This window comes from Pelobates fuscus, chromosome 10, assembly GCF_036172605.1.
Source record: "Pelobates fuscus isolate aPelFus1 chromosome 10, aPelFus1.pri, whole genome shotgun sequence".
Taxonomy (NCBI): domain Eukaryota; kingdom Metazoa; phylum Chordata; class Amphibia; order Anura; family Pelobatidae; genus Pelobates; species Pelobates fuscus.
In genome coordinates this window covers 151,767,118-151,792,168 of record NC_086326.1, presented here as the reverse complement: position 1 = coordinate 151,792,168, position 25,051 = coordinate 151,767,118, and the positions used below count along the sequence as shown (strand labels likewise).

At 46.9% G+C, this 25,051-nt stretch overlaps 1 protein-coding gene across 2 annotated transcripts; it reads right to left on the bottom strand.

The window, feature by feature from the left end:
- Positions 1–1,837: 1,837 nt before the first annotated feature.
- Positions 1,838–22,571, bottom strand: LOC134575217 (oocyte zinc finger protein XlCOF8.4-like). 2 transcript variants are annotated; one of them, XM_063434471.1, is made up of 5 exons: positions 22,499–22,571; positions 21,766–21,920; positions 6,004–6,192; positions 4,424–4,547; positions 1,838–3,324 (listed from the first exon to the last, which is right to left on the bottom strand). In XM_063434471.1, the coding sequence occupies exons 2-5, from the start codon at positions 21,841–21,843 to the stop codon at positions 1,967–1,969; spliced, it is 1,749 nt and encodes a 582-aa protein (XP_063290541.1). In that variant the 5' UTR covers positions 21,844–21,920; positions 22,499–22,571; the 3' UTR covers positions 1,838–1,966. The 2 variants fall into 2 exon arrangements, with proteins under 2 accessions (XP_063290541.1, XP_063290542.1); XM_063434472.1 differs by lacking the exons at positions 21,766–21,920; positions 22,499–22,571 and adding an exon at positions 9,392–11,693 and having other exon boundaries at positions 1,839–3,324.
- Between the last annotated feature and the right edge of the window lie 2,480 nt (positions 22,572–25,051).

Sequence of the window (25,051 nt, the reverse complement as noted above, 5' to 3'; positions counted from 1 at the left end):
TCCTGTAATGTTTTGATTTCTTGTCGTACCTGCGCCTAAATGTACCTTCCTATGAAGCGTAAACAAAGAATGAGAACTCTGAGAAAGGACAAAAGCTTAGCGAAACGCAGTAGCTTGCACTTCGGTAAATCCCTGCTTAGGGCTCAAAATAGTTTTTGCTCACTTGTGCCATTACAGAGAGAACCAGTTCCAATGCACATCAGACTGATCCCACCCATATGGGCCGGCATGTTTTCTCTACATGCGAGATACAGCGACCCATGGCGATCGTTTCGGCCTTCTTTGGGGTTCGTCAGCGAGGTGTCACTGATACTCCTCTAGGCACAGTAAGCACGGGGTCCATGTCTGGATTACCCTTTTGAAGATGGATAGAGTCAAGCTAGTGCAAGAAAAACAAAGAATATAAGAACTCTGAGAACTAAGAAAAGCTTAGAGGAACTTAGCCTTTCGGTAAATCCACGCTCAGGTCTCAAAGAAGGTTTTGCTCACTCGTGCCATGACAGAGAGATCCAGTTCCAAGAAGACACATCATACTGACCCAACCCAGGACAGTCCAGAATCGAGCAAATCGAGGAGTACAGCGGCAGGAGATTGTGTTTGGCTTTAAAGTATTTCTGTGTGCATTGTGCAGCCAAGAAAACACCATGAAGTGCATGCATTCTCTTTCAGAGCATCATTTAACTTCAACCATGTGAAAAAAAAGAAAGTGAAGCTGCTGTTAGACTTCAGATGGTTAGACTGTGATTATACCAAATAGAAATGATAGAACCGGACCGAGGAAGCCATAGGACAGCGAAACACGGATCTGGACTACTATAGACTTCATCTTCATATTTGGTATTTAAGAAGCTTGTTCTATTGCATTTTTTCAAATATTGAAATAAAATCCATTTTTAAAAATCAACTAGGACTCCAGTAGTTTTAAAGAATGGTGTGTGGTCCTTAACCACACCGGGCACCTTTACTGAGCCAGCATACAGGCTCCACACGTGTCAGTATAATAATTGCTGTTTATTCACCATATGGAAGTATAAGGAGATGTGCACCATAACTACAATATCCAGAAGGGACCAATAAGCGATACATACCAAAGCTAGGTTACATAGCTCTGGAAATTGGGAGTGTGCAATTGGCTTTTTCATACATCTTGCCATGGTTTTAATGGTTTTACATTATTTCAGTTTCATTCTCTATTTAAAGGAACCCACACAGAATTGAAGTTCCTCACTAATGAATTAAGCCAAGTGTCTTTCAGTACAGATGAATTGTCTTATGTATTACACTAAGATAGCGCTCCACTATTTTCTGTATATGTAATAAATCGAAATGACACGGATCATGAAAAAGCAACTTTCATATGTTTTCAACAATATGTGCTTTTTATAACGAAGGCTGTTTGTACGTAAGATATGATCTTTTTTCATGAAGTGTATAGGGAGAATGTACGAGTCTCAGCCAGGGGTGGTGGATCTAGGGCTGCATAAACAAAGTGATTTAACAACTAACTTGCAGAGAATTGGGCAGTGGGCATGATCTATCCACCATAACCACTCCAAAAAGTGAGTTAGTGCTTAGAGGGACCCTTTTTTATTTCCAAGTAGTTTTTCATCTCACAACAATTTGTTGGTTAGAGGAAAAAAAAAAACACCACTATTTTTTTAAATGAAATCTGACAAATATATAAATAAAAGCACTCTAACCAGAAATGTAAAGAAATAATAGTGCTAAATCCCACTAATTCCTTAAACAAATGAAAGCTCAATATTTGTAGGTGCCATTACACAGTATATTAAATAAATACAATGATACGTACAATTCTATCATCAAATCATAAAAAAATACACATAAAGAAAAAAAATGAATTTAATAATTCAGGCTAAAAAAAACCATGTCCATTTTATAACATCATTCAATAAATTAGCTTTTTAACATGTTGGCTATTATTTTCATATTTCCTACAAATACATTAAAGGCTCCTGTCTGTTGAAGACACCGAATTTATATCATGAACTTTTTGGGACCAGCAGTTCATGTCATTGGGAATCCAATCATTTAATAAGCTCTCATTTAAGTATTGTCCCACCATCGGTTTATCTCCAATGTGAATTCTCATATGACGGTTAAGATGTCCCTTGTGTCCAAAACATTTTCCACAATCACTACACGAATAGGGTTTCTCTCCTGTATGAATGCGCTGGTGTACAACAAGATTTGAGTTATTGGTAAAACATTTCCCGCACACAGGACAAGAAAAGAGTTTCTCCCCAGTGTGAATTCTCTGATGTATAACCAGGCTAGATTTATAGAAGAAAAGCTTCCCACACTGGGCACATGCAAACTTCTTTCCTTTGTGGATGGTTTGATGTTTCTCAAGGCCAGTGTGGCTGGTAAAATACTTCTGACACACAGGACAGCTATAGATCCTCTCTGTGCTGTGTGCTAACTGGTGAGGCTGGACAGTCAGTGCGTTAGTACATTTGTTTCCATAATCCGAAGTGGCCAATGCTGACAAACTCTTTGTTCTTTTCTCTGCAATATTATTATTCACTTTCTGATATCCTCTGTAATGAACAGACTGATATTCTGCTGGTGTATAGATTTCAGATTCAGCGGTATCGCCACACGATTCGGATTCCGCCTTAATGTGATTAAACGGAAATTCAGTCTGTGGATCTTCTACGGGTGTATAAAGGTCGGTGTCTGTCAGATTCCCTTCTTCACATGAGGCGGATTCTTCCTTAACATGAAAAAATCTAGATTGGGACTGCGTATTTGTTGCAGTTTCATTGTCTTCTTCACATGGCAAAGGTTCCTGTTTAATCGACGGATATTCTAAATGTGTAGGTTCTGTGGCTGTATAAATGTTCGTATTTGTAAGATTTTCTTGTATCCAAGGGGCAGATTCCTTTGGAACTGCAGATGAGGTATGATCTTTGGGGGTATAAACCTCACACAAACTTGGCTCTCTCTTTATATGAGCAGGTGTATATTCTGGCTGTTCTGTTGATGTGCAAGTGGCAGGATTTGCTTTTTCACAAGACTTTGTTCTCTCTCTAGTAGATGCGGTTGTACAATCTGTTTGTGTGTAAATGTCTGCATCTATGAAGTCATCTTCTTTAGGCTCCTTAGTAAATGTAGATGTACATACAGTGTGTGCTTTTCCTGTGGAACCATCAAGACAGGTATCTAAATCTTCTTGAGTCAGAATTTTTTTCTTTCCCACGTGTTTAACAGGTTTGCTCAATCTCTTTCGAATCTTCTGTTTTTTGGGATGTTTCGCCTCTGCCTTAGATTTTAGATCGCCTTTCATTTCATTCAAATGATCTGTTGATGGAAATGTTTAAAAAAAAAAAGAAAAAAAGTCAAATTCTTTTGGTGCATTTCTACTAAGTCACAATTTCAGTAACTACAAAAAAAACTAATGCATCCATCTACAAGAACTTTGCGGACAATTTATCAGTGCCAATATTATGTTGAGCATTCCCTTGTTGCGTATTCCATTTTTGTTATTCTGCAAACACATCAGTAGACTGCCAGATGAATCTCACCCTTCATATATCTATCACACTTACTAGAAGAAACATCACTTTTCTTAAAGGAACACGTTAGCCCACCGTAGAGATCATGAATGCAGGAGTGCCCTGGCACCCACCCGGAGTAATTTATCAAACCATTTAAGAACAGTTTGACAGCTTACCTGGGTTCCCTTTGGTGTCCGTGGGTGCAATAGCTGCTAATGGATTCTTCTGCATCAAGCTTCATTAAGCAAAGCAAGGTCACTCTCATCGGCTCAGCTTAGAATGTCTGCTAAGTGCTGCGTGCAGCCATGTATCATCCTCTGGGAGGTTGCCAGGGCAATCCTGGCACCAGAACCACTGGAGAAACCTGTAGTTGTTATGGTGCCAGGAATTTTCCTTTAAATATCAGCTTTCTGCAATACACCTTATAGTTTGATACAGATGACCTGTGTCCATGGTGTTTATTATATACACAACACATAAGAAATGAATGAGGAATTACCTAACATATACAATATTAGACTTCCTTATCCCCGTACCTGCCAAACATGTCATTCTGAATTTTGAAATACAATTAATGAAGAAATGCTGGAACTGGGCACCTCCATCTTGGATTATTTTTACACGTTTTGTCAGTTTTATCTGCTTTGTATCTGTCATTCAGCAAACAGAAATCATACCAGAGGAACGATGGAAAAAGGATTCAATCTTTGTGTTTCTCCTCTCCATTTGCAAAGTTGGCCTTGGTTTCCCCTGGTCTGAACTGGATTATAATGTGATTTGCTAAATCTTTAATATACATTTAGAAGAAAACCTCTGATAAAGTAAAGGTTACCAAGTTATAGGAGATGGTCAATGTATTATTTAATGGGATAAATGACCGTTTCCCTTTAAACTTCTCTTACCCAGTGAGGCGAGGGGATGATGGTCTTCCATGATCACATCTTTGTAGAGATCCCTGTGTCCGTCTATATAGTCCCACTCCTCCATGGAGAAATATACCGTGACATCCTCACACCGTATAGGAACCTGATACACACAATGATACAGTCACAGTCCAGACACATCCCTTGGTTTTACTCATAGGCGTGCGCAGCCTATTGCATTAGGGTGTGCACCCTAAAGCACAAACACACGCCGCATGTATATATATATATACACACACATACATACACTGCTGTGTGTGTGCTGTTAGTGTGCCGTGTGAGAGTGCTGTGTGTGTGAGGGTGCTGTTAGTGTGATGTGTGGGGGAGGGTGTTTGTGTGTGTGTGTGTGTGAGGGTGCTAGTAGTATGCTGTGTGTGAGGGTGTTTGTGTGTGTTTGTCCTGTGAGAGTGCTGTGTGTGTGAGGGTGAAGTTTGTGTGAGGGTACTGTTTGTGTGATGGTCGTGTATTTGTGAGGGTGCTGTTTGTGTGTGTGTGTGTTTGTGAGGGTACTGTTAGTGTGCTGTGTGTGAGGGTGTTGTGTGTTTGTAAATGTGCTGTGTGTGTTTGTGAAGGTGCGGTTAGTGTGCTGTGTGTGTGAGCGTGCTGTGTGTGAGGGTGCTGTATGTTTGGAGAGATTGTGGAGGTAGGGGCAGATTAGTAAATATCCCCCCTCCCTTCTGACCTTATGTAGGGAGGGGGATCCTTGCTGCCATGTGCCATCCCTGGTGGTCCAGTGGAGAGTGAACTCTAGCCTGCGGGGCTAGAGTTAACTCTCGCGAGATCTGAGCGTTGCCGCGGCAACGCTCAGATCTCGCGAGAGGAACCTGGCGGAGCTGCTGTCTAGAGCCAGCACTCAGATAGCGCCGGCGTGAGCCGACAGGGGAGATCTCCAGTGCCGGCAGGGTACAAGTCCTGTGGAATAATGTGTGGGAACTCTCCCAAGATTCCCCCCCCCCCCCCCAAAAAAAATACACACTCGTGTGTGTATGTATGTATGTATATATATATATATATATATACACACACGTGTATATATATATATATATATATATATATATATACACACACACACATTCACAGACACACACACATACATTCACAGACACACACACACACATATACACACACACATACACTCAGACACACATACACTCACAAATAATTTTTTTAAATTAAAAAAAGGCCACCCAGCCTCCCTAACTGGAGTGCTGGCGTGGACTTGTCCCTGGGGTCCAGTGGGTCTGGCGCCTGTCTCCATCTCAGCCGCGGCGAGGGAGCTGTGTGCTCTCTGCTCCCTCTCGCCACACGGGCTGTCTACAGTAGCTGGGAGCCGGAATATGACGAGCACACAGCTCCCTCGCCGTGGCTGAGATGGAGACACCTCTTGCCCCCCCCCCTCCTGCCCCCCATGACAGGGGGAACACAGGGGGAGGAAGGGGGGCATTTGGGGGCGCTGAGTGCCTGCAGGAACTCAGTGCAGGGGACTCAATCCATAGGGGTGCCGGCACACCCCGTGCGCATGGTTTTACTGTTTATTGTCGCATTCCCAGCAGCCTCACCTCTCTAGTCAGCAGCTCAATTATCTGATTGGTCAGTTCCAGGATCTTCTTGTCATGGTCCCTCTCATGTATCACTAGGTGTGATAGATGCTCCGTGTTTATGTTCTGGGTCCTGGAGTAACCTTTCGACACACAGGAACTACTAATGTCTGTGATAATGTCGCCACTTTTCTTCATCACAATAAAATCCTAAATTGTAAGAGCAAATCTAATAAATATAATGTACATAGAAAAAAAATATGTTTGTACATACTGTACTCATTTCTAGAATTAAACTGCAGTGGCTTGATATATCCTCTATTTGTCCATGCTAGACCTGACTTATTTATCACTTCCTCAATTGTGTCTGTCATTCACATTTCAACATGTAAAATTGGAATTCCCCAGAAATTATTCAGATAATTAACCAGAGTTGATGTACTAGAGCAGTGTTTCCCAACCCAGTCCTCAAGGCACACCTACCAGTCCAGGATTTAAGGATTACCCAGTTTTGTCTTCTTTTTTTTTCTAAAAACACCTTAGACAAAACTGGGTAATCCTTAAATCGTGGACTGGTAGGTGTGCCTTGAGGACTGGTTTGGGAAACACTGTACTAGAGAACAAAAAGTTGCATTTTCCCCCCCACTGGTTTTCATTACGTTTTCATTCCAATGGGCAGAAGTGATCTGGGTGCCTGGAGTGTCCCTTTAAGTGGTCATCCCCAATTTGGATAACAATTACATTTTTAGTCATCAGCAAATGTATAAACTAGAAGAGCTGCTTACCCTACACCAACATGGAGTCCTCAGACGGGCAAAGAAGCTGTATCATTTTACATTGGTGTAGCTGTGGGTACAATCCCACACAGGTTCCATGGCTGGAAGGTTTACCGTCGTGCGGATAGCAGAGCCGTAATATCATGGCAGCCAGAACCATTACAATTTGCATCATATTTCACCTGCGAGCACAATACTCAGGTGAAATGTAATGCCCTATAAAGTGTCAAGCAGTCATGCTTGGCACAACAGATGAACTATGACGTTTATCCTACAATTAAAATGTTTGTTCTTTCTGAATAATGAAAATGTTTGTGACCTATAGAGCTGGACGGAATTTAGAGCAGGTCTCAATAAAGCGGACATTGGATTGAGAGCAGCGTAAAGTATGGCAGCACTCACTGCAAACACTTATAATAAAAGCGTAGGGTTGAATAGAATGGAAAAAAACTACACATTACAGATGTTGGACATTACACGGCCTTATGGACCACATCTGGGAGGGAATAAATAATTATAATTGTTGCCTCAACAGCCACTGACCTCTCCAGCCAGCAGGTAGATGATCTCCATAATGACATTACCCAGAATCCCTCACCTCTCCAGCCAGCAGGTAGATGATCTCCATACTGACATTACCCAGAATCCCTCACCTCTCCAGTCAGCAGGTAGATGATCTCCATAATGACATTACCCAGAATCCCTCACCTCTCCAGCCAGCAGGTAGATGATCTCCATACTGACATTACCCAGAATCCCTCACCTCTCCAGTCAGCAGGTAGATGATCTCCATAATGACATTACCCAGAATCCCTCACCTCTCCAGCCAGCAGGTAGATGATCTCCATAATGACATTACCCAGAATCCCTCACCTCTCCAGCCAGCAGGTAGATGATCTCCATACTGACATTACCCAGAATCCCTCACCTCTCCAGCCAGCAGGTAGATGATCTCCATAATGACATTACCCAGAATCCCTCACCTCTCCAGCCAGCAGGTAGATGATCTCCATACTGACATTACCCAGAATCCCTCACCTCTCCAGTCAGCAGGTAGATGATCTCCATAATGACATTACCCAGAATCCCTCACCTCTCCAGCCAGCAGGTAGATGATCTCCATAATGACATTACCCAGAATCCCTCACCTCTCCAGCCAGCAGGTAGATGATCTCCATACTGACATTACCCAGAATCCCTCACCTCTCCAGTCAGCAGGTAGATGATCTCCATACTGACATTACCCAGAATCCCTCACCTCTCCAGTCAGCAGGTAGATGATCTCCATAATGACATTACCCAGAATCCCTCACCTCTCCAGTCAGCAGGTAGATGATCTCCATACTGACATTACCCAGAATCCCTCACCTCTCCAGTCAGCAGGTAGATGATCTCCATGGTGACATTACCCAGAATCCCTCACCTCTCCAGTCAGCAGGTAGATGATCTCCATACTGACATTACCCAGAATCCCTCACCTCTCCAGTCAGCAGGTAGATGATCTCCATACTGACATTACCCAGAATCCCTCACCTCCCCAGTCAGCAGGTAGATGATCTCCATAATGACATTACCCAGAATCCCTCACCTCTCCAGTCAGCAGGTAGATGATCTCCATACTGACATTACCCAGAATCCCTCACCTCTCCAGCCAGCAGGTAGATGATCTCCATAATGACATTACCCAGAATCCCTCACCTCCCCAGTCAGCAGGTAGATGATCTCCATACTGACATTACCCAGAATCCCTCACCTCTCCAGCCAGCAGGTAGATGATCTCCATGGTGACATTACCCAGAATCCCTCACCTCTCCAGTCAGCAGGTAGATGATCTCCATACTGACATTACCCAGAATCCCTCACCTCTCCAGTCAGCAGGTAGATGATCTCCATAATGACATTACCCAGAATCCCTCACCTCTCCAGCCAGCAGGTAGATGATCTCCATGGTGACATTACCCAGAATCCCTCACCTCTCCAGTCAGCAGGTAGATGATCTCCATACTGACATTACCCAGAATCCCTCACCTCTCCAGTCAGCAGGTAGATGATCTCCATACTGACATTACCCAGAATCCCTCACCTCTCCAGTCAGCAGGTAGATGATCTCCATACTGACATTACCCAGAATCCCTCACCTCTCCAGTCAGCAGGTAGATGATCTCCATACTGACATTACCCAGAATCCCTCACCTCTCCAGTCAGCAGGTAGATGATCTCCATACTGACATTACCCAAAATCCCTCACCTCTCCAGCCAGCAGGTAGATGATCTCCATAATGACATTACCCAGAATCCCTCACCTCCCCAGTCAGCAGGTAGATGATCTCCATACTGACATTACCCAGAATCCCTCACCTCTCCAGCCAGCAGGTAGATGATCTCCAGACTGGCATTACCCAGAATCCCTCACCTCTCCAGTCAGCAGGTAGATGATCTCCATAATGACATTACCCAGAATCCCTCACCTCTCCAGTCAGCAGGTAGATGATCTCCATACTGACATTACCCAGAATCCCTCACCTCTCCAGCCAGCAGGTAGATGATCTCCATACTGACATTACCCAGAATCCCTCACCTCTCCAGTCAGCAGGTAGATGATCTGCATAATGACATTACCCAGAATCCCTCACCTCTCCAGTCAGCAGGTAGATGATCTCCAGACTGGCATTACCCAGAATCCCTCACCTCTCCAGTCAGCAGGTAGATGATCTCCATAATGACATTACCCAGAATCCCTCACCTCTCCAGTCAGCAGGTAGATGATCTCCATAATGACATTACCCAGAATCCCTCACCTCTCCAGTCAGCAGGTAGATGATCTCCATAATGACATTACCCAGAATCCCTCACCTCTCCAGTCAGCAGGTAGATGATCTCCATAATGACATTACCCAGAATCCCTCACCTCTCCAGTCAGCAGGTAGATGATCTCCATAATGACATTACCCAGAATCCCTCACCTCTCCAGTCAGCAGGTAGATGATCTCCATAATGACATTACCCAGAATCCCTCACCTCTCCAGCCAGCAGGTAGATGATCTCCATAATGACATTACCCAGAATCCCTCACCTCTCCAGCCAGCAGGTAGATGATCTCCATAATGACATTACCCAGAATCCCTCACCTCTCCAGTCAGCAGGTAGATGATCTCCATACTGACATTACCCAGAATCCCTCACCTCTCCAGCCAGCAGGTAGATGATCTCCATAATGACATTACCCAGAATCCCTCACCTCTCCAGTCAGCAGGTAGATGATCTCCATACTGACATTACCCAGAATCCCTCACCTCTCCAGTCAGCAGGTAGATGATCTCCATGGTGACATTACCCAGAATCCCTCACCTCTCCAGTCAGCAGGTAGATGATCTCCATAATGACATTACCCAGAATCCCTCACCTCTCCAGCCAGCAGGTAGATGATCTCCATACTGACATTACCCAGAATCCCTCACCTCTCCAGTCAGCAGGTAGATGATCTCCATACTGACATTACCCAGAATCCCTCACCTCTCCAGTCAGCAGGTAGATGATCTCCATGGTGACATTACCCAGAATCCCTCACCTCTCCAGTCAGCAGGTAGATGATCTCCATAATGACATTACCCAGAATCCCTCACCTCTCCAGCCAGCAGGTAGATGATCTCCATACTGACATTACCCAGAATCCCTCACCTCTCCAGTCAGCAGGTAGATGATCTCCATACTGACATTACCCAGAATCCCTCACCTCTCCAGTCAGCAGGTAGATGATCTCCATGCTGACATTACCCAGAATCCCTCACCTCTCCAGTCAGCAGGTAGATGATCTCCATACTGACATTACCCAGAATCCCTCACCTCTCCAGTCAGCAGGTAGATGATCTCCATGGTGACATTACCCAGAATCCCTCACCTCTCCAGTCAGCAGGTAGATGATCTCCATAATGACATTACCCAGAATCCCTCACCTCTCCAGCCAGCAGGTAGATGATCTCCATACTGACATTACCCAGAATCCCTCACCTCTCCAGCCAGCAGGTAGATGATCTCCATACTGACATTACCCAGAATCCCTCACCTCTCCAGTCAGCAGGTAGATGATCTCCATAATGACATTACCCAGAATCCCTCACCTCTCCAGTAAGCAGGCAGATGATCTCCATAATGACATTACCCAGAATCCCTCACCTCTCCAGTCAGCAGGTAGATGATCTCCATACTGACATTACCCAGAATCCCTCACCTCTCCAGTCAGCAGGTAGATGATCTCCATGGTGACATTACCCAGAATCCCTCACCTCTCCAGTCAGCAGGTAGATGATCTCCATACTGACATTACCCAGAATCCCTCACCTCTCCAGTCAGCAGGTAGATGATCTCCATAATGACATTACCCAGAATCCCTCACCTCTCCAGTCAGCAGGCAGATGATCTCCATAATGACATTACCCAGAATCCCTCACCTCTCCAGTCAGCAGGTAGATGATCTCCATACTGACATTACCCAGAATCCCTCACCTCTCCAGTCAGCAGGTAGATGATCTCCATGCTGACATTACCCAGAATCCCTCACCTCTCCAGTCAGCAGGTAGATGATCTCCATGCTGACATTACCCAGAATCCCTCACCTCTCCAGTCAGCAGGTAGATGATCTCCATGGTGACATTACCCAGAATCCCTCACCTCTCCAGTCAGCAGGTAGATGATCTCCATGGTGACATTACCCAGAATCCCTCACCTCTCCAGCCAGCAGGTAGATGATCTCCATGGTGACATTACCCAGAATCCCTCACCTCTCCAGCCAGCAGGTAGATGATCTCCATACTGACATTACCCAGAATCCCTCACCTCTCCAGTCAGCAGGTAGATGATCTCCTTACTGACATTACCCAAAATCCCTCACCTCTCCAGTCAGCAGGTAGATGATCTCCATAATGACATTACCCAGAATCCCAGCAGGTAGATGATCTCCATACTGACATTACCCAGAATCCCTCACCTCTCCAGCCAGCAGGTAGATGATCTCCATACTGACATTACCCAGAATCCCTCACCTCTCCAGTCAGCAGGTAGATGATCTCCATGGTGACATTACCCAGAATCCCTCACCTCTCCAGTCAGCAGGTAGATGATCTCCATAATGACATTACCCAGAATCCCTCACCTCTCCAGTCAGCAGGTAGATGATCTCCATAATGACATTACCCAGAATCCCTCACCTCTCCAGTCAGCTGGTAGATGATCTCCATGCTGACATTACCCAGAATCCATCACCTCTCCAGTCAGCAGGTAGATGATCTCCATGGTGACATTACCCAGAATCCCTCACCTCTCCAGTCAGCAGGTAGATGATCTCCATAATGACATTACCCAGAATCCCTCACCTCCCCAGCCAGCTGGTAGATGATCTCCATGCTGACATTACCCAGAATCCATCACCTCTCCAGTCAGCAGGTAGATGATCTCCATGGTGACATTACCCAGAATCCCTCACCTCTCCAGCCAGCAGGTAGATGATCTCCATACTGACATTACCCAGAATCCCTCACCTCTCCAGTCAGCAGGTAGATGATCTCCATACTGACATTACCCAGAATCCCTCACCTCTCCAGTCAGCAGGTAGATGATCTCCATAATGACATTACCCAGAATCCCTCACCTCTCCAGTCAGCAGGTAGATGATCTCCATACTGACATTACCCAGAATCCCTCACCTCTCCAGCCAGCTGGTAGATGATCTCCATGGTGACATTACCCAGAATCCCTCACCTCTCCAGTCAGCAGGTAGATGATCTCCATAATGACATTACCCAGAATCCCTCACCTCTCCAGTCAGCAGGTAGATGATCTCCATAATGACATTACCCAGAATCCCTCACCTCTCCAGCCAGCTGGTAGATGATCTCCATGGTGACATTACCCAGAATCCCTCACCTCTCCAGTCAGCAGGTAGATGATCTCCATAATGACATTACCCAGAATCCCTCACCTCTCCAGTCAGCAGGTAGATGATCTCCATACTGACATTACCCAGAATCCCTCCCCTCTCCAGCCAGCAGGTAGATCATCTCCATGGTGACATTACCCAGAATCCCTCACCTCTCCAGTCAGCAGGTAGATGATCTCCATAATGACATTACCCAGAATCCCTCACCTCTCCAGTCAGCAGGTAGATGATCTCCATAATGACATTACCCAGAATCCCTCACCTATCCAGCCAGCAGGTAGATGATCTCCATAATGACATTATCCAGAATCCCTCACCTCTCCAGTCAGCAGGTAGATGATCTCCATAATGACATTACCCAGAATCCCTCACCTCTCCAGTCAGCAGGTAGATGATCTCCATACTGACATTACCCAGAATCCCTCACCTCTCCAGTCAGCAGGTAGATGATCTCCATACTGACATTACCCAAAATCCCTCACCTCTCCAGCCAGCAGGTAGATGATCTCCATACTGACATTACCCAGAATCCCTCACCTCTCCAGCCAGCAGGTAGATGATCTCCTTACTGACATTACCCAGAATCCCTCACCTCTCCAGTCAGCAGGTAGATGATCTCCATACTGACATTACCCAGAATACCTCACCTCTCCAGCCAGCAGGTAGATTATCTCCATGGTGACATTACCCAGAATCCCTCACCTCTCCAGCCAGATGATCTCCATACTGACATTACCCAGAATCCCTCACCTCTCCAGTCAGCAGGTAGATGATCTCCATACTGACATTACCCAGAATCCCTCACCTCTCCAGTCAGCAGGTAGATGATCTCCATACTGACATTACCCAGAATCCCTCACCTCTCCAGTCAGCAGGTAGATGATCTCCATACTGACATTACCCAGAATCCCTCACCTCTCCAGCCAGCAGGTAGATGATCTCCATAATGACATTACCCAGAATCCCTCCCCTCTCCAGCCAGCAGGTAGATGATCTCCATGGTGACATTACCCAGAATCCCTCACCTCTCCAGTCAGCAGGTAGATGATCTCCATAATGACATTACCCAGAATCCCTCACCTCTCCAGTCAGCAGGTAGATGATCTCCATACTGACATTACCCAGAATACCTCACCTCTCCAGCCAGCAGGTAGATTATCTCCATGGTGACATTACCCAGAATCCCTCACCTCTCCAGCCAGATGATCTCCATACTGACATTACCCAGAATCCCTCACCTCTCCAGTCAGCAGGTAGATGATCTCCATACTGACATTACCCAGAATCCCTCACCTCTCCAGTCAGCAGGTAGATGATCTCCATACTGACATTACCCAGAATCCCTCACCTCTCCAGTCAGCAGGTAGATGATCTCCATACTGACATTACCCAGAATCCCTCACCTCTCCAGCCAGCAGGTAGATGATCTCCATAATGACATTACCCAGAATCCCTCCCCTCTCCAGTCAGCAGGTAGATGATCTGCATGGTGACATTACCCAGAATCCCTCACCTCTCCAGTCAGCAGGTAGATGATCTCCATAATGACATTACCCAGAATCCCTCACCTCTCCAGCCAGCAGGTAGATGATCTCCATACTGACATTACCCAGAATCACTCACCTCTCCAGTCAGCAGGTAGATGATCTCCATGGTGACATTACCCAGAATCCCTCACCTCTCCAGTCAGCAGGTAGATGATCTCCATAATGACATTACCCAGAATCCCTCACCTCTCCAGTCAGCAGGTAGATGATCTCCATAATGACATTACCCAGAATCCCTCACCTCTCCAGTCAGCAGGTAGATGATCTCCATAATGACATTACCCAGAATCCCTCACCTCTCCAGTCAGCAGGTAGATGATCTCCATACTGACATTACCCAGAATCCCTCACCTCTCCAGCCAGCAGGTAGATGATCTCCATGGTGACATTACCCAGAATCCCTCACCTCTCCAGTCAGCAGGTAGATGATCTCCATAATGACATTACCCAGAATCCCTCACCTCTCCAGCCAGCAGGTAGATGATCTCCATACTGACATTACCCAGAATCCCTCACCTCTCCAGTCAGCAGGTAGATGATCTCCATAATGACATTACCCAGAATCCCTCACCTCTCCAGTCAGCAGGTAGATGATCTCCATAATGACATTACCCAGAATCCCTCACCTCTCCAGCCAGCATGTAGATGATCTCCATAATGACATTACCCAGAATCCCTCACCTCTCCAGTCAGCAGGTAGATGATCTCCATGGTGACATTACCCAGAATCCCTCACCTCTCCAGTCAGCAGGTAGATGATCTCCATACTGACATTACCCAGAATCCCTCACCTCTCCAGCCAGCAGGTAGATGATCTCCATAATGACATTACCCAGAATCCCTTACCTCTCCAGTCAGCAGGTAGATGATCTCCATAATGACATTACCCAGCATCCCTCACCTCTCCAGTCAGCAGGTAGATGATCTCCATAATGACATTACCCAGAATCCCTCACCTCTCCAGTCAGCAGGTAGATGATCTCCATAATGACATTACCCAGCATCCCTCACCTCTCCAGTCAGCAGGTAGATGATCTCCATAATGACATTACCCAGAATCCCTCACCTCTCCAGCCAGCAGGTAGATGATCTCCATGGTGACATTACCCAGCATCCCTCACCTCTCCAGCCAGCAGGTAGATGATCTCCATAATGACATTACCCAGAATCCCTCACCTCTCCAGTCAGCAGGTAGATGATCTCCATAATGACATTACCCAGAATCCCTCACCTCTCCAGCCAGCAGGTAGATGATCTCCATGGTGACATTACCCAGAATCCCTCACCTCTCCAGTCAGCAGGTAGATGATCTCCATAATGACATTACCCAGAATCCCTCACCTCTCCAGCCAGCAGGTAGATGATCTCCATACTGACATTACCCAGCATCCCTCACCTCTCCAGTCAGCAGGTAGATGATCTCCATAATGACATTACCCAGAATCCCTCACCTCTCCAGCCAGCAGGTAGATGATCTCCATGGTGACATTACCCAGCATCCCTCACCTCTCCAGTCAGCAGGTAGATGATCTCCATACTGACATTACCCAGAATCCCTCACCTCTCCAGCCAGCAGGTAGATGATCTCCATACTGACATTACCCAGAATCCCTCACCTCTCCAGCCAGCAGGTAGATGATCTCCATGGTGACATTACCCAGAATCCCTCACCTCTCCAGTCAGCAGGTAGATGATCTCCATAATGACATTACCCAGAATCCCTCACCTCTCCAGCCAGCAGGTAGATGATCTCCATACTGACATTACCCAGAATCCCTCACCTCTCCAGTCAGCAGGTAGATGATCTCCATAATGACATTACCCAGAATCCCTCACCTCTCCAGTCAGCAGGTAGATGATCTCCATAATGACATTACCCAGAATCCCTCACCTCTCCAGCCAGCATGTAGATGATCTCCATAATGACATTACCCAGAATCCCTCACCTCTCCAGTCAGCAGGTAGATGATCTCCATGGTGACATTACCCAGAATCCCTCACCTCTCCAGTCAGCAGGTAGATGATCTCCATACTGACATTACCCAGAATCCCTCACCTCTCCAGCCAGCAGGTAGATGATCTCCATAATGACATTACCCAGAATCCCTTACCTCTCCAGTCAGCAGGTAGATGATCTCCATAATGACATTACCCAGCATCCCTCACCTCTCCAGTCAGCAGGTAGATGATCTCCATAATGACATTACCCAGAATCCCTCACCTCTCCAGTCAGCAGGTAGATGATCTCCATAATGACATTACCCAGCATCCCTCACCTCTCCAGTCAGCAGGTAGATGATCTCCATAATGACATTACCCAGAATCCCTCACCTCTCCAGCCAGCAGGTAGATGATCTCCATGGTGACATTACCCAGCATCCCTCACCTCTCCAGCCAGCAGGTAGATGATCTCCATAATGACATTACCCAGAATCCCTCACCTCTCCAGTCAGCAGGTAGATGATCTCCATAATGACATTACCCAGCATCCCTCACCTCTCCAGTCAGCAGGTAGATGATCTCCATGGTGACATTACCCAGAATCCCTCACCTCTCCAGTCAGCAGGTAGATGATCTCCATAATGACATTACCCAGCATCCCTCACCTCTCCAGTCAGCAGGTAGATGATCTCCATAATGACATTACCCAGAATCCCTCACCTCTCCAGCCAGCAGGTAGATGATCTCCATGGTGACATTACCCAGCATCCCTCACCTCTCCAGCCAGCAGGTAGATGATCTCCATAATGACATTACCCAGAATCCCTCACCTCTCCAGTCAGCAGGTAGATGATCTCCTTACTGACATTACCCAAAATCCCTCACCTCTCCAGTCAGCAGGTAGATGATCTCCATAATGACATTACCCAGAATCCCAGCAGGTAGATGATCTCCATACTGACATTACCCAGAATCCCTCACCTCTCCAGCCAGCAGGTAGATGATCTCCATACTGACATTACCCAGAATCCCTCACCTCTCCAGTCAGCTGGTAGATGATCTCCATAATGACATTACCCAGAATCCCTCACCTCTCCAGTCAGCAGGTAGATGATCTCCATACTGACATTACCCAGAATCCCTCACCTCTCCAGCCAGCTGGTAGATGATCTCCATGGTGACATTACCCAGAATCCCTCACCTCTCCAGTCAGCAGGTAGATGATCTCCATAATGACATTACCCAGAATCCCTCACCTCTCCAGTCAGCAGGTAGATGATCTCCATAATGACATTACCCAGAATCCCTCACCTCTCCAGCCAGCTGGTAGATGATCTCCATGGTGACATTACCCAGAATCCCTCACCTCTCCAGTCAGCAGGTAGATGATCTCCATAATGACATTACCCAGAATCCCTCACCTCTCCAGTCAGCAGGTAGATGATCTCCATACTGACATTACCCAGAATCCCTCCCCTCTCCAGCCAGCAGGTAGATCATCTCCATGGTGACATTACCCAGAATCCCTCACCTCTCCAGTCAGCAGGTAGATGATCTCCATAATGACATTACCCAGAATCCCTCACCTCTCCAGTCAGCAGGTAGATGATCTCCATAATGACATTACCCAGAATCCCTCACCTCTCCAGTCAGCAGGTAGATGATCTCCATAATGACATTACCCAGAATCCCTCACCTATCCAGCCAGCAGGTAGATGATCTCCATAATGACATTATCCAGAATCCCTCACCTCTCCAGTCAGCAGGTAGATGATCTCCATAATGACATTACCCAGAATCCCTCACCTCTCCAGTCAGCAGGTAGATGATCTCCATACTGACATTACCCAGAATCCCTCACCTCTCCAGTCAGCAGGTAGATGATCTCCATACTGACATTACCCAAAATCCCTCACCTCTCCAGCCAGCAGGTAGATGATCTCCATACTGACATTACCCAGAATCCCTCACCTCTCCAGCCAGCAGGTAGATGATCTCCTTACTGACATTACCCAGAATCCCTCACCTCTCCAGTCAGCAGGTAGATGATCTCCTTACTGACATTACCCAGAATACCTCACCTCTCCAGCCAGCAGGTAGATTATCTCCATGGTGACATTACCCAGAATCCCTCACCTCTCCAGCCAGATGATCTCCATACTGACATTACCCAGAATCCCTCACCTCTCCAGTCAGCAGGTAGATGATCTCCATACTGACATTACCCAGAATCCCTCACCTCTCCAGTCAGCAGGTAGATGATCTCCATACTGACATTACCCAGAATCCCTCACCTCTCCAGTCAGCAGGTAGATGATCTCCATACTGACATTACCCAGAATCCCTCACCTCTCCAGCCAGCAGGTAGATGATCTCCATAATGACATTACCCAGAATCCCTCCCCTCTCCAGCCAGCAGGTAGATGATCTCCATGGTGACATTACCCAGAATCCCTCACCTCTCCAGTCAGCAGGTAGATGATCTCCATAATGACATTACCCAGAATCCCTCACCTCTCCAGTCAGCAGGTAGATGATCTCCATACTGACATTACCCAGAATACCTCACCTCTCCAGCCAGCAGGTAGATTATCTCCATGGTGACATTACCCAGAATCCCTCACCTCTCCAGCCAGATGATCTCCATACTGACATTACCCAGAATCCCTCACCTCTCCAGTCAGCAGGTAGATGATCTCCATACTGACATTACCCAGAATCCCTCACCTCTCCAGTCAGCAGGTAGATGATCTCCATACTGACATTACCCAGAATCCCTCACCTCTCCAGTCAGCAGGTAGATGATCTCCATACTGACATTACCCAGAATCCCTCACCTCTCCAGCCAGCAGGTAGATGATCTCCATAATGACATTACCCAGAATCCCTCCCCTCTCCAGTCAGCAGGTAGATGATCTGCATGGTGACATTACCCAGAATCCCTCACCTCTCCAGTCAGCAGGTAGATGATCTCCATAATGACATTACCCAGAATCCCTCACCTCTCCAGCCAGCAGGTAGATGATCTCCATACTGACATTACCCAGAATCACTCACCTCTCCAGTCAGCAGGTAGATGATCTCCATGGTGACATTACCCAGAATCCCTCACCTCTCCAGTCAGCAGGTAGATGATCTCCATAATGACATTACCCAGAATCCCTCACCTCTCCAGTCAGCAGGTAGATGATCTCCATAATGACATTACCCAGAATCCCTCACCTCTCCAGTCAGCAGGTAGATGATCTCCATACTGACATTACCCAGAATCCCTCACCTCTCCAGCCAGCAGGTAGATGATCTCCATGGTGACATTACCCAGAATCCCTCACCTCTCCAGTCAGCAGGTAGATGATCTCCATAATGACATTACCCAGAATCCCTCACCTCTCCAGCCAGCAGGTAGATGATCTCCATACTGACATTACCCAGAATCCCTCACCTCTCCAGTCAGCAGGTAGATGATCTCCATAATGACATTACCCAGAATCCCTCACCTCTCCAGTCAGCAGGTAGATGATCTCCATAATGACATTACCCAGAATCCCTCACCTCTCCAGTCAGCAGGTAGATGATCTCCATGGTGACATTACCCAGAATCCCTCACCTCTCCAGTCAGCAGGTAGATGATCTCCATACTGACATTACCCAGAATCCCTCACCTCTCCAGCCAGCAGGTAGATGATCTCCATAATGACATTACCCAGAATCCCTTACCTCTCCAGTCAGCAGGTAGATGATCTCCATAATGACATTACCCAGCATCCCTCACCTCTCCAGTCAGCAGGTAGATGATCTCCATAATGACATTACCCAGAATCCCTCACCTCTCCAGTCAGCAGGTAGATGATCTCCATAATGACATTACCCAGCATCCCTCACCTCTCCAGTCAGCAGGTAGATGATCTCCATAATGACATTACCCAGAATCCCTCACCTCTCCAGCCAGCAGGTAGATGATCTCCATGGTGACATTACCCAGCATCCCTCACCTCTCCAGCCAGCAGGTAGATGATCTCCATAATGACATTACCCAGAATCCCTCACCTCTCCAGCCAGCAGGTAGATGATCTCCATAATGACATTACCCAGAATCCCTTACCTCTCCAGTCAGCAGGTAGATGATCTCCATAATGACATTACCCAGAATCCCTCACCTCTCCAGCCAGCAGGTAGATGATCTCCATGGTGACATTACCCAGCATCCCTCACCTCTCCAGCCAGCAGGTAGATGATCTCCATAATGACATTACCCAGAATCCCTCACCTCTCCAGTCAGCAGGTAGATGATCTCCATAATGACATTACCCAGCATCCCTCACCTCTCCAGTCAGCAGGTAGATGATCTCCATGGTGACATTACCCAGAATCCCTCACCTCTCCAGTCAGCAGGTAGATGATCTCCATAATGACATTACCCAGCATCCCTCACCTCTCCAGTCAGCAGGTAGATGATCTCCATAATGACATTACCCAGAATCCCTCAACTCTCCAGCCAGCAGGTAGATGATCTCCATGGTGACATTACCCAGCATCCCTCACCTCTCCAGCCAGCAGGTAGATGATCTCCATAATGACATTACCCAGAATCCCTCACCTCTCCAGTCAGCAGGTAGATGATCTCCATAATGACATTACCCAGAATCCCTCACCTCTCCAGTCAGCAGGTAGATGATCTCCATACTGACATTACCCAGAATCCCTCACCTCTCCAGCCAGCAGGTAGATGATCTCCATACTGACATTACCCAGAATCCCTCACCTCTCCAGTCAGCAGGTAGATGATCTCCATAATGACATTACCCAGAATCCCTCACCTCTCCAGCCAGCAGGTAGATGATCTCCATACTGACATTACCCAGAATCCCTCACCTCTCCAGTCAGCAGGTAGATGATCTCCATAATGACATTACCCAGAATCCCTCACCTCTCCAGCCAGCAGGTAGATGATCTCCATACTGACATTACCCAGAATCCCTCACCTCTCCAGTCAGCAGGTAGATGATCTCCATGGTGACATTACCCAGAATCCCTCACCTCTCCAGCCAGCAGGTAGATGATCTCCATAAGGACATTACCCAGAATCCCTCACCTCTCCAGCCAGCAGGTAGATGATCTCCATACTGACATTACCCAGAATCCCTCACCTCTCCAGTCAGCAGGTAGATGATCTCCATGGTGACATTACCCAGAATCCCTCACCTCCCCAGTCAGCAGGTAGATGATCTCCATAAGGACATTACCCAGAATCCCTCACCTCTCCAGTCAGCAGGTAGATGATCTCCATACTGACATTACCCAGAATCCCTCACCTCTCCAGTCAGCAGGTAGATGATCTCCATACTGACATTACCCAGAATCCCTCACCTCTCCAGTCAGCAGGTAGATGATCTCCATACTGACATTACCCAGAATCCCTCACCTCTCCAGTCAGCAGGTAGATGATCTCCATACTGACATTACCCAGAATCCCTCACCTCTCCAGTCAGCAGGTAGATGATCTCCATAAGGACATTACCCAGAATCCCTCACCTCTCCAGTCAGCAGGTAGATGATCTCCATACTGACATTACCCAGAATCCCTCACCTCTCCAGTCAGCAGGTAGATGATCTCCAGGGTCAGATTTAAAATGGTTTCAGTCATCGGGTCTTTGTTTGTTTTCATTGTGAAGGAGCCGGAAGCCCTGCTATGCTGTAGTTTCCTGAAGAAGACTTTTTGTGGATACTATGGATATTATTTGTCTAAGATAAGAATAAAAATGTCCAATTAGATGCACAAACAACGTATTTAATATGAAAGCAGGGTGAAGATATAACAGTTCCTTCTGTCAGTGTCACTTGGCAGTGAGAGAGATCTGAGGAATTGTGAGGAATTTCTGTCAGTGATGGGGCAGTGGCAGGTGATGTCATGTGACTGGGGGCAGTGGCCGGTGATGTCATGTGACTGGGGGCAGTGGCCGGTGATGTCATGTGACTGGGGGCACTGGCCGGTGATGTCATGTGACTGGGGGCACTGGCCGGTGATGTCATGTGACTGGGGGCACTGGCTGTGATGTCATGTGACTGGGGGCACTGGCTGTGATGTCATGTGACTGGGGGCACTGGCTGTGATGTCATGTGACTGGGGGCACTGGCTGTGATGTCATGTGACTGGGGGCAGTGGCTGTGATGTCATGTGACTGGGGGCACTGGCTGTGATGTCATGTGACTGGGGGCACTGGCTGTGATGTCATTATGTTGCAGTGTAGCTCAGTATCCAGTAATGTCCCCCCCCATGCCATATAACAGCCTGGATCCATACACAGACACCCAGTACTCACCTGCTCCTGCCTTGGCTGCCTTTGTCCAGCCGGCCACCGTATTTTACCCACAACCGGAAAGTGCGACCGGAAGGCGGAGCTTGCGTGTCACAGCACTTCCGGGTGCTGCGTTCCACAAGTGCGTCATTACTCGGCGACAAACTGCGTGACGTCACTGCCATTCACTAACCATCGAGTTAAAGGTACAGCCCCCTGTTATAGGAGCATCATGGGAATTGTAGTTTGTAACAGCTGAGGGTCTGCAGTATAAATTATTAAACAATGTGCCTTCCCAGTGCAATTATAATAATATCTCACCGTAACCTGGACTGTAATAACCCCCATCTCACCGTAACACGGACTGTAATAACCTCCATCTCACCGTAACATGGACTGTAATAACCTCCATCTCACCGTAACCAGGACTGTAATAACCCCCATCTCACCGTAACATGGACTGTAATAACCTCCATCACACCGTAACACGGACTGTAATAACCCCCATCTCACCGTAACACGGACTGTAATAACCTCCATCTCACCGTAACACGGACTGTAATAACCCCCATCTCACCGTAACACGGACTGTAATAACCCCCATCTCACCGTAACACGGACTGTAATAACCCCCATCTCACCGTAACACGGACTGTAATAACCTCCATCACACCGTAACACGGACTGTAATAACCCCCATCTCACCGTAACACGGACTGTAATAACCTCCATCTCACCGTAACACGGACTGTAATAACCTCCATCTCACCGTAACACGGACTGTAATAACCCCCATCTCACCGTAACACGGACTGTAATAACCTCCATCACACCGTAACACGGACTGTAATAACCTCCATCTCACCGTAACATGGACTGTAATAACCCCCATCTCACCCTAACATGGACTGTAATAACCCCCATCTCACCGTAACACGGACTGTAATAACCTCCATCACACCGTAACACGGACTGTAATAACCCCCATCTCACCGTAACACGGACTGTAATAACCTCCATCTCACCGTAACACGGACTGTAATAACCCCCATCTCACCGTAACACGGACTGTAATAACCTCCATCACACCGTAACACGGACTGTAATAACCTCCATCACACCGTAACACGGACTGTAATAACCTCCATCTCACCGTAACACGGACTGTAATAACCCCCATCTCACCGTAACACGGACTGTAATAACCTCCATCACACCGTAACACGGACTGTAATAACCCCCATCTCACCGTAACACGGACTGTAATAACCTCCATCACACCGTAACACGGACTGTAATAACCTCCATCTCACCGTAACATGGACTGTAATAACCCCCATCTCACCCTAACATGGACTGTAATAACCTCCATCTCACCGTAACATGGACTGTAATAACCTCCATCTCACCGTAACACGGACTGTAATAACCCCCATCTCACCGTAACACGGACTGTAATAACCTCCATCACACCGTAACACGGACTGTAATAACCTCCATCTCACCGTAACATGGACTGTAATAACCCCCATCTCACCCTAACATGGACTGTAATAACCTCCATCTCACCGTAACACGGACTGTAATAACCTCCATCTCACCGTAACATGGACTGTAATAACCTCCATCTCACCGTAACACGGACTGTAATAACCCCCATCTCACCGTAACATGGACTGTAATAACCTCCATCTCACCGTAACATGGACTGTAATAACCCCCATCTCACCGTAACACGGACTGTAATAACCCCCATCTCACCGTAACATGGACTGTAATAACCTCCATCTCACCGTAACACGGACTGTAATAACCCCCATCTCACCGTAACATGGACTGTAATAACCTCCATCTCACCGTAACATGGACTGTAATAACCCCCATCTCACCGTAACATGGACTGTAATAACCTCCATCTCACCGTAACATGGACTGTAATAACCCCCATCTCACCGTAACACGGACTGTAATAACCCCCATCTCACCGTAACACGGACTGTAATAACCCCCATCTCACCGTAACACGGACTGTAATAACCTCCATCTCACCGTAACACGGACTGTAATAACCTCCATCTCACCGTAACACGGACTGTAATAACCTCCATCTCACCGTAACACGGACTGTAATAACCTCCATCTCACCGTAACACGGACTGTAATAACCCCCATCTCACCGTAACACGGACTGTAATAACCTCCATCTCACCGTAACACGGACTGTAATAACCTCCATCTCACCGTAACACGGACTGTAATAACCTCCATCTCACCGTAACACGGACTGTAATAACCTCCATCTCACCGTAACACGGACTGTAATAACCCCCATCTCACCGTAACACGGACTGTAATAACCCCCATCTCACCGTAACACGGACTGTAATAACCCCCATCTCACCGTAACACGGACTGTAATAACCTCCATCTCACCGTAACACGGACTGTAATAACCTCCATCTCACCGTAACATGGACTGTAATAACCTCCATCTCACCGTAACACGGACTGTAATAAACTCCATCTCACCGTAACACGGACTGTAATAACCTCCATCTCACCGTAACATGGACTGTA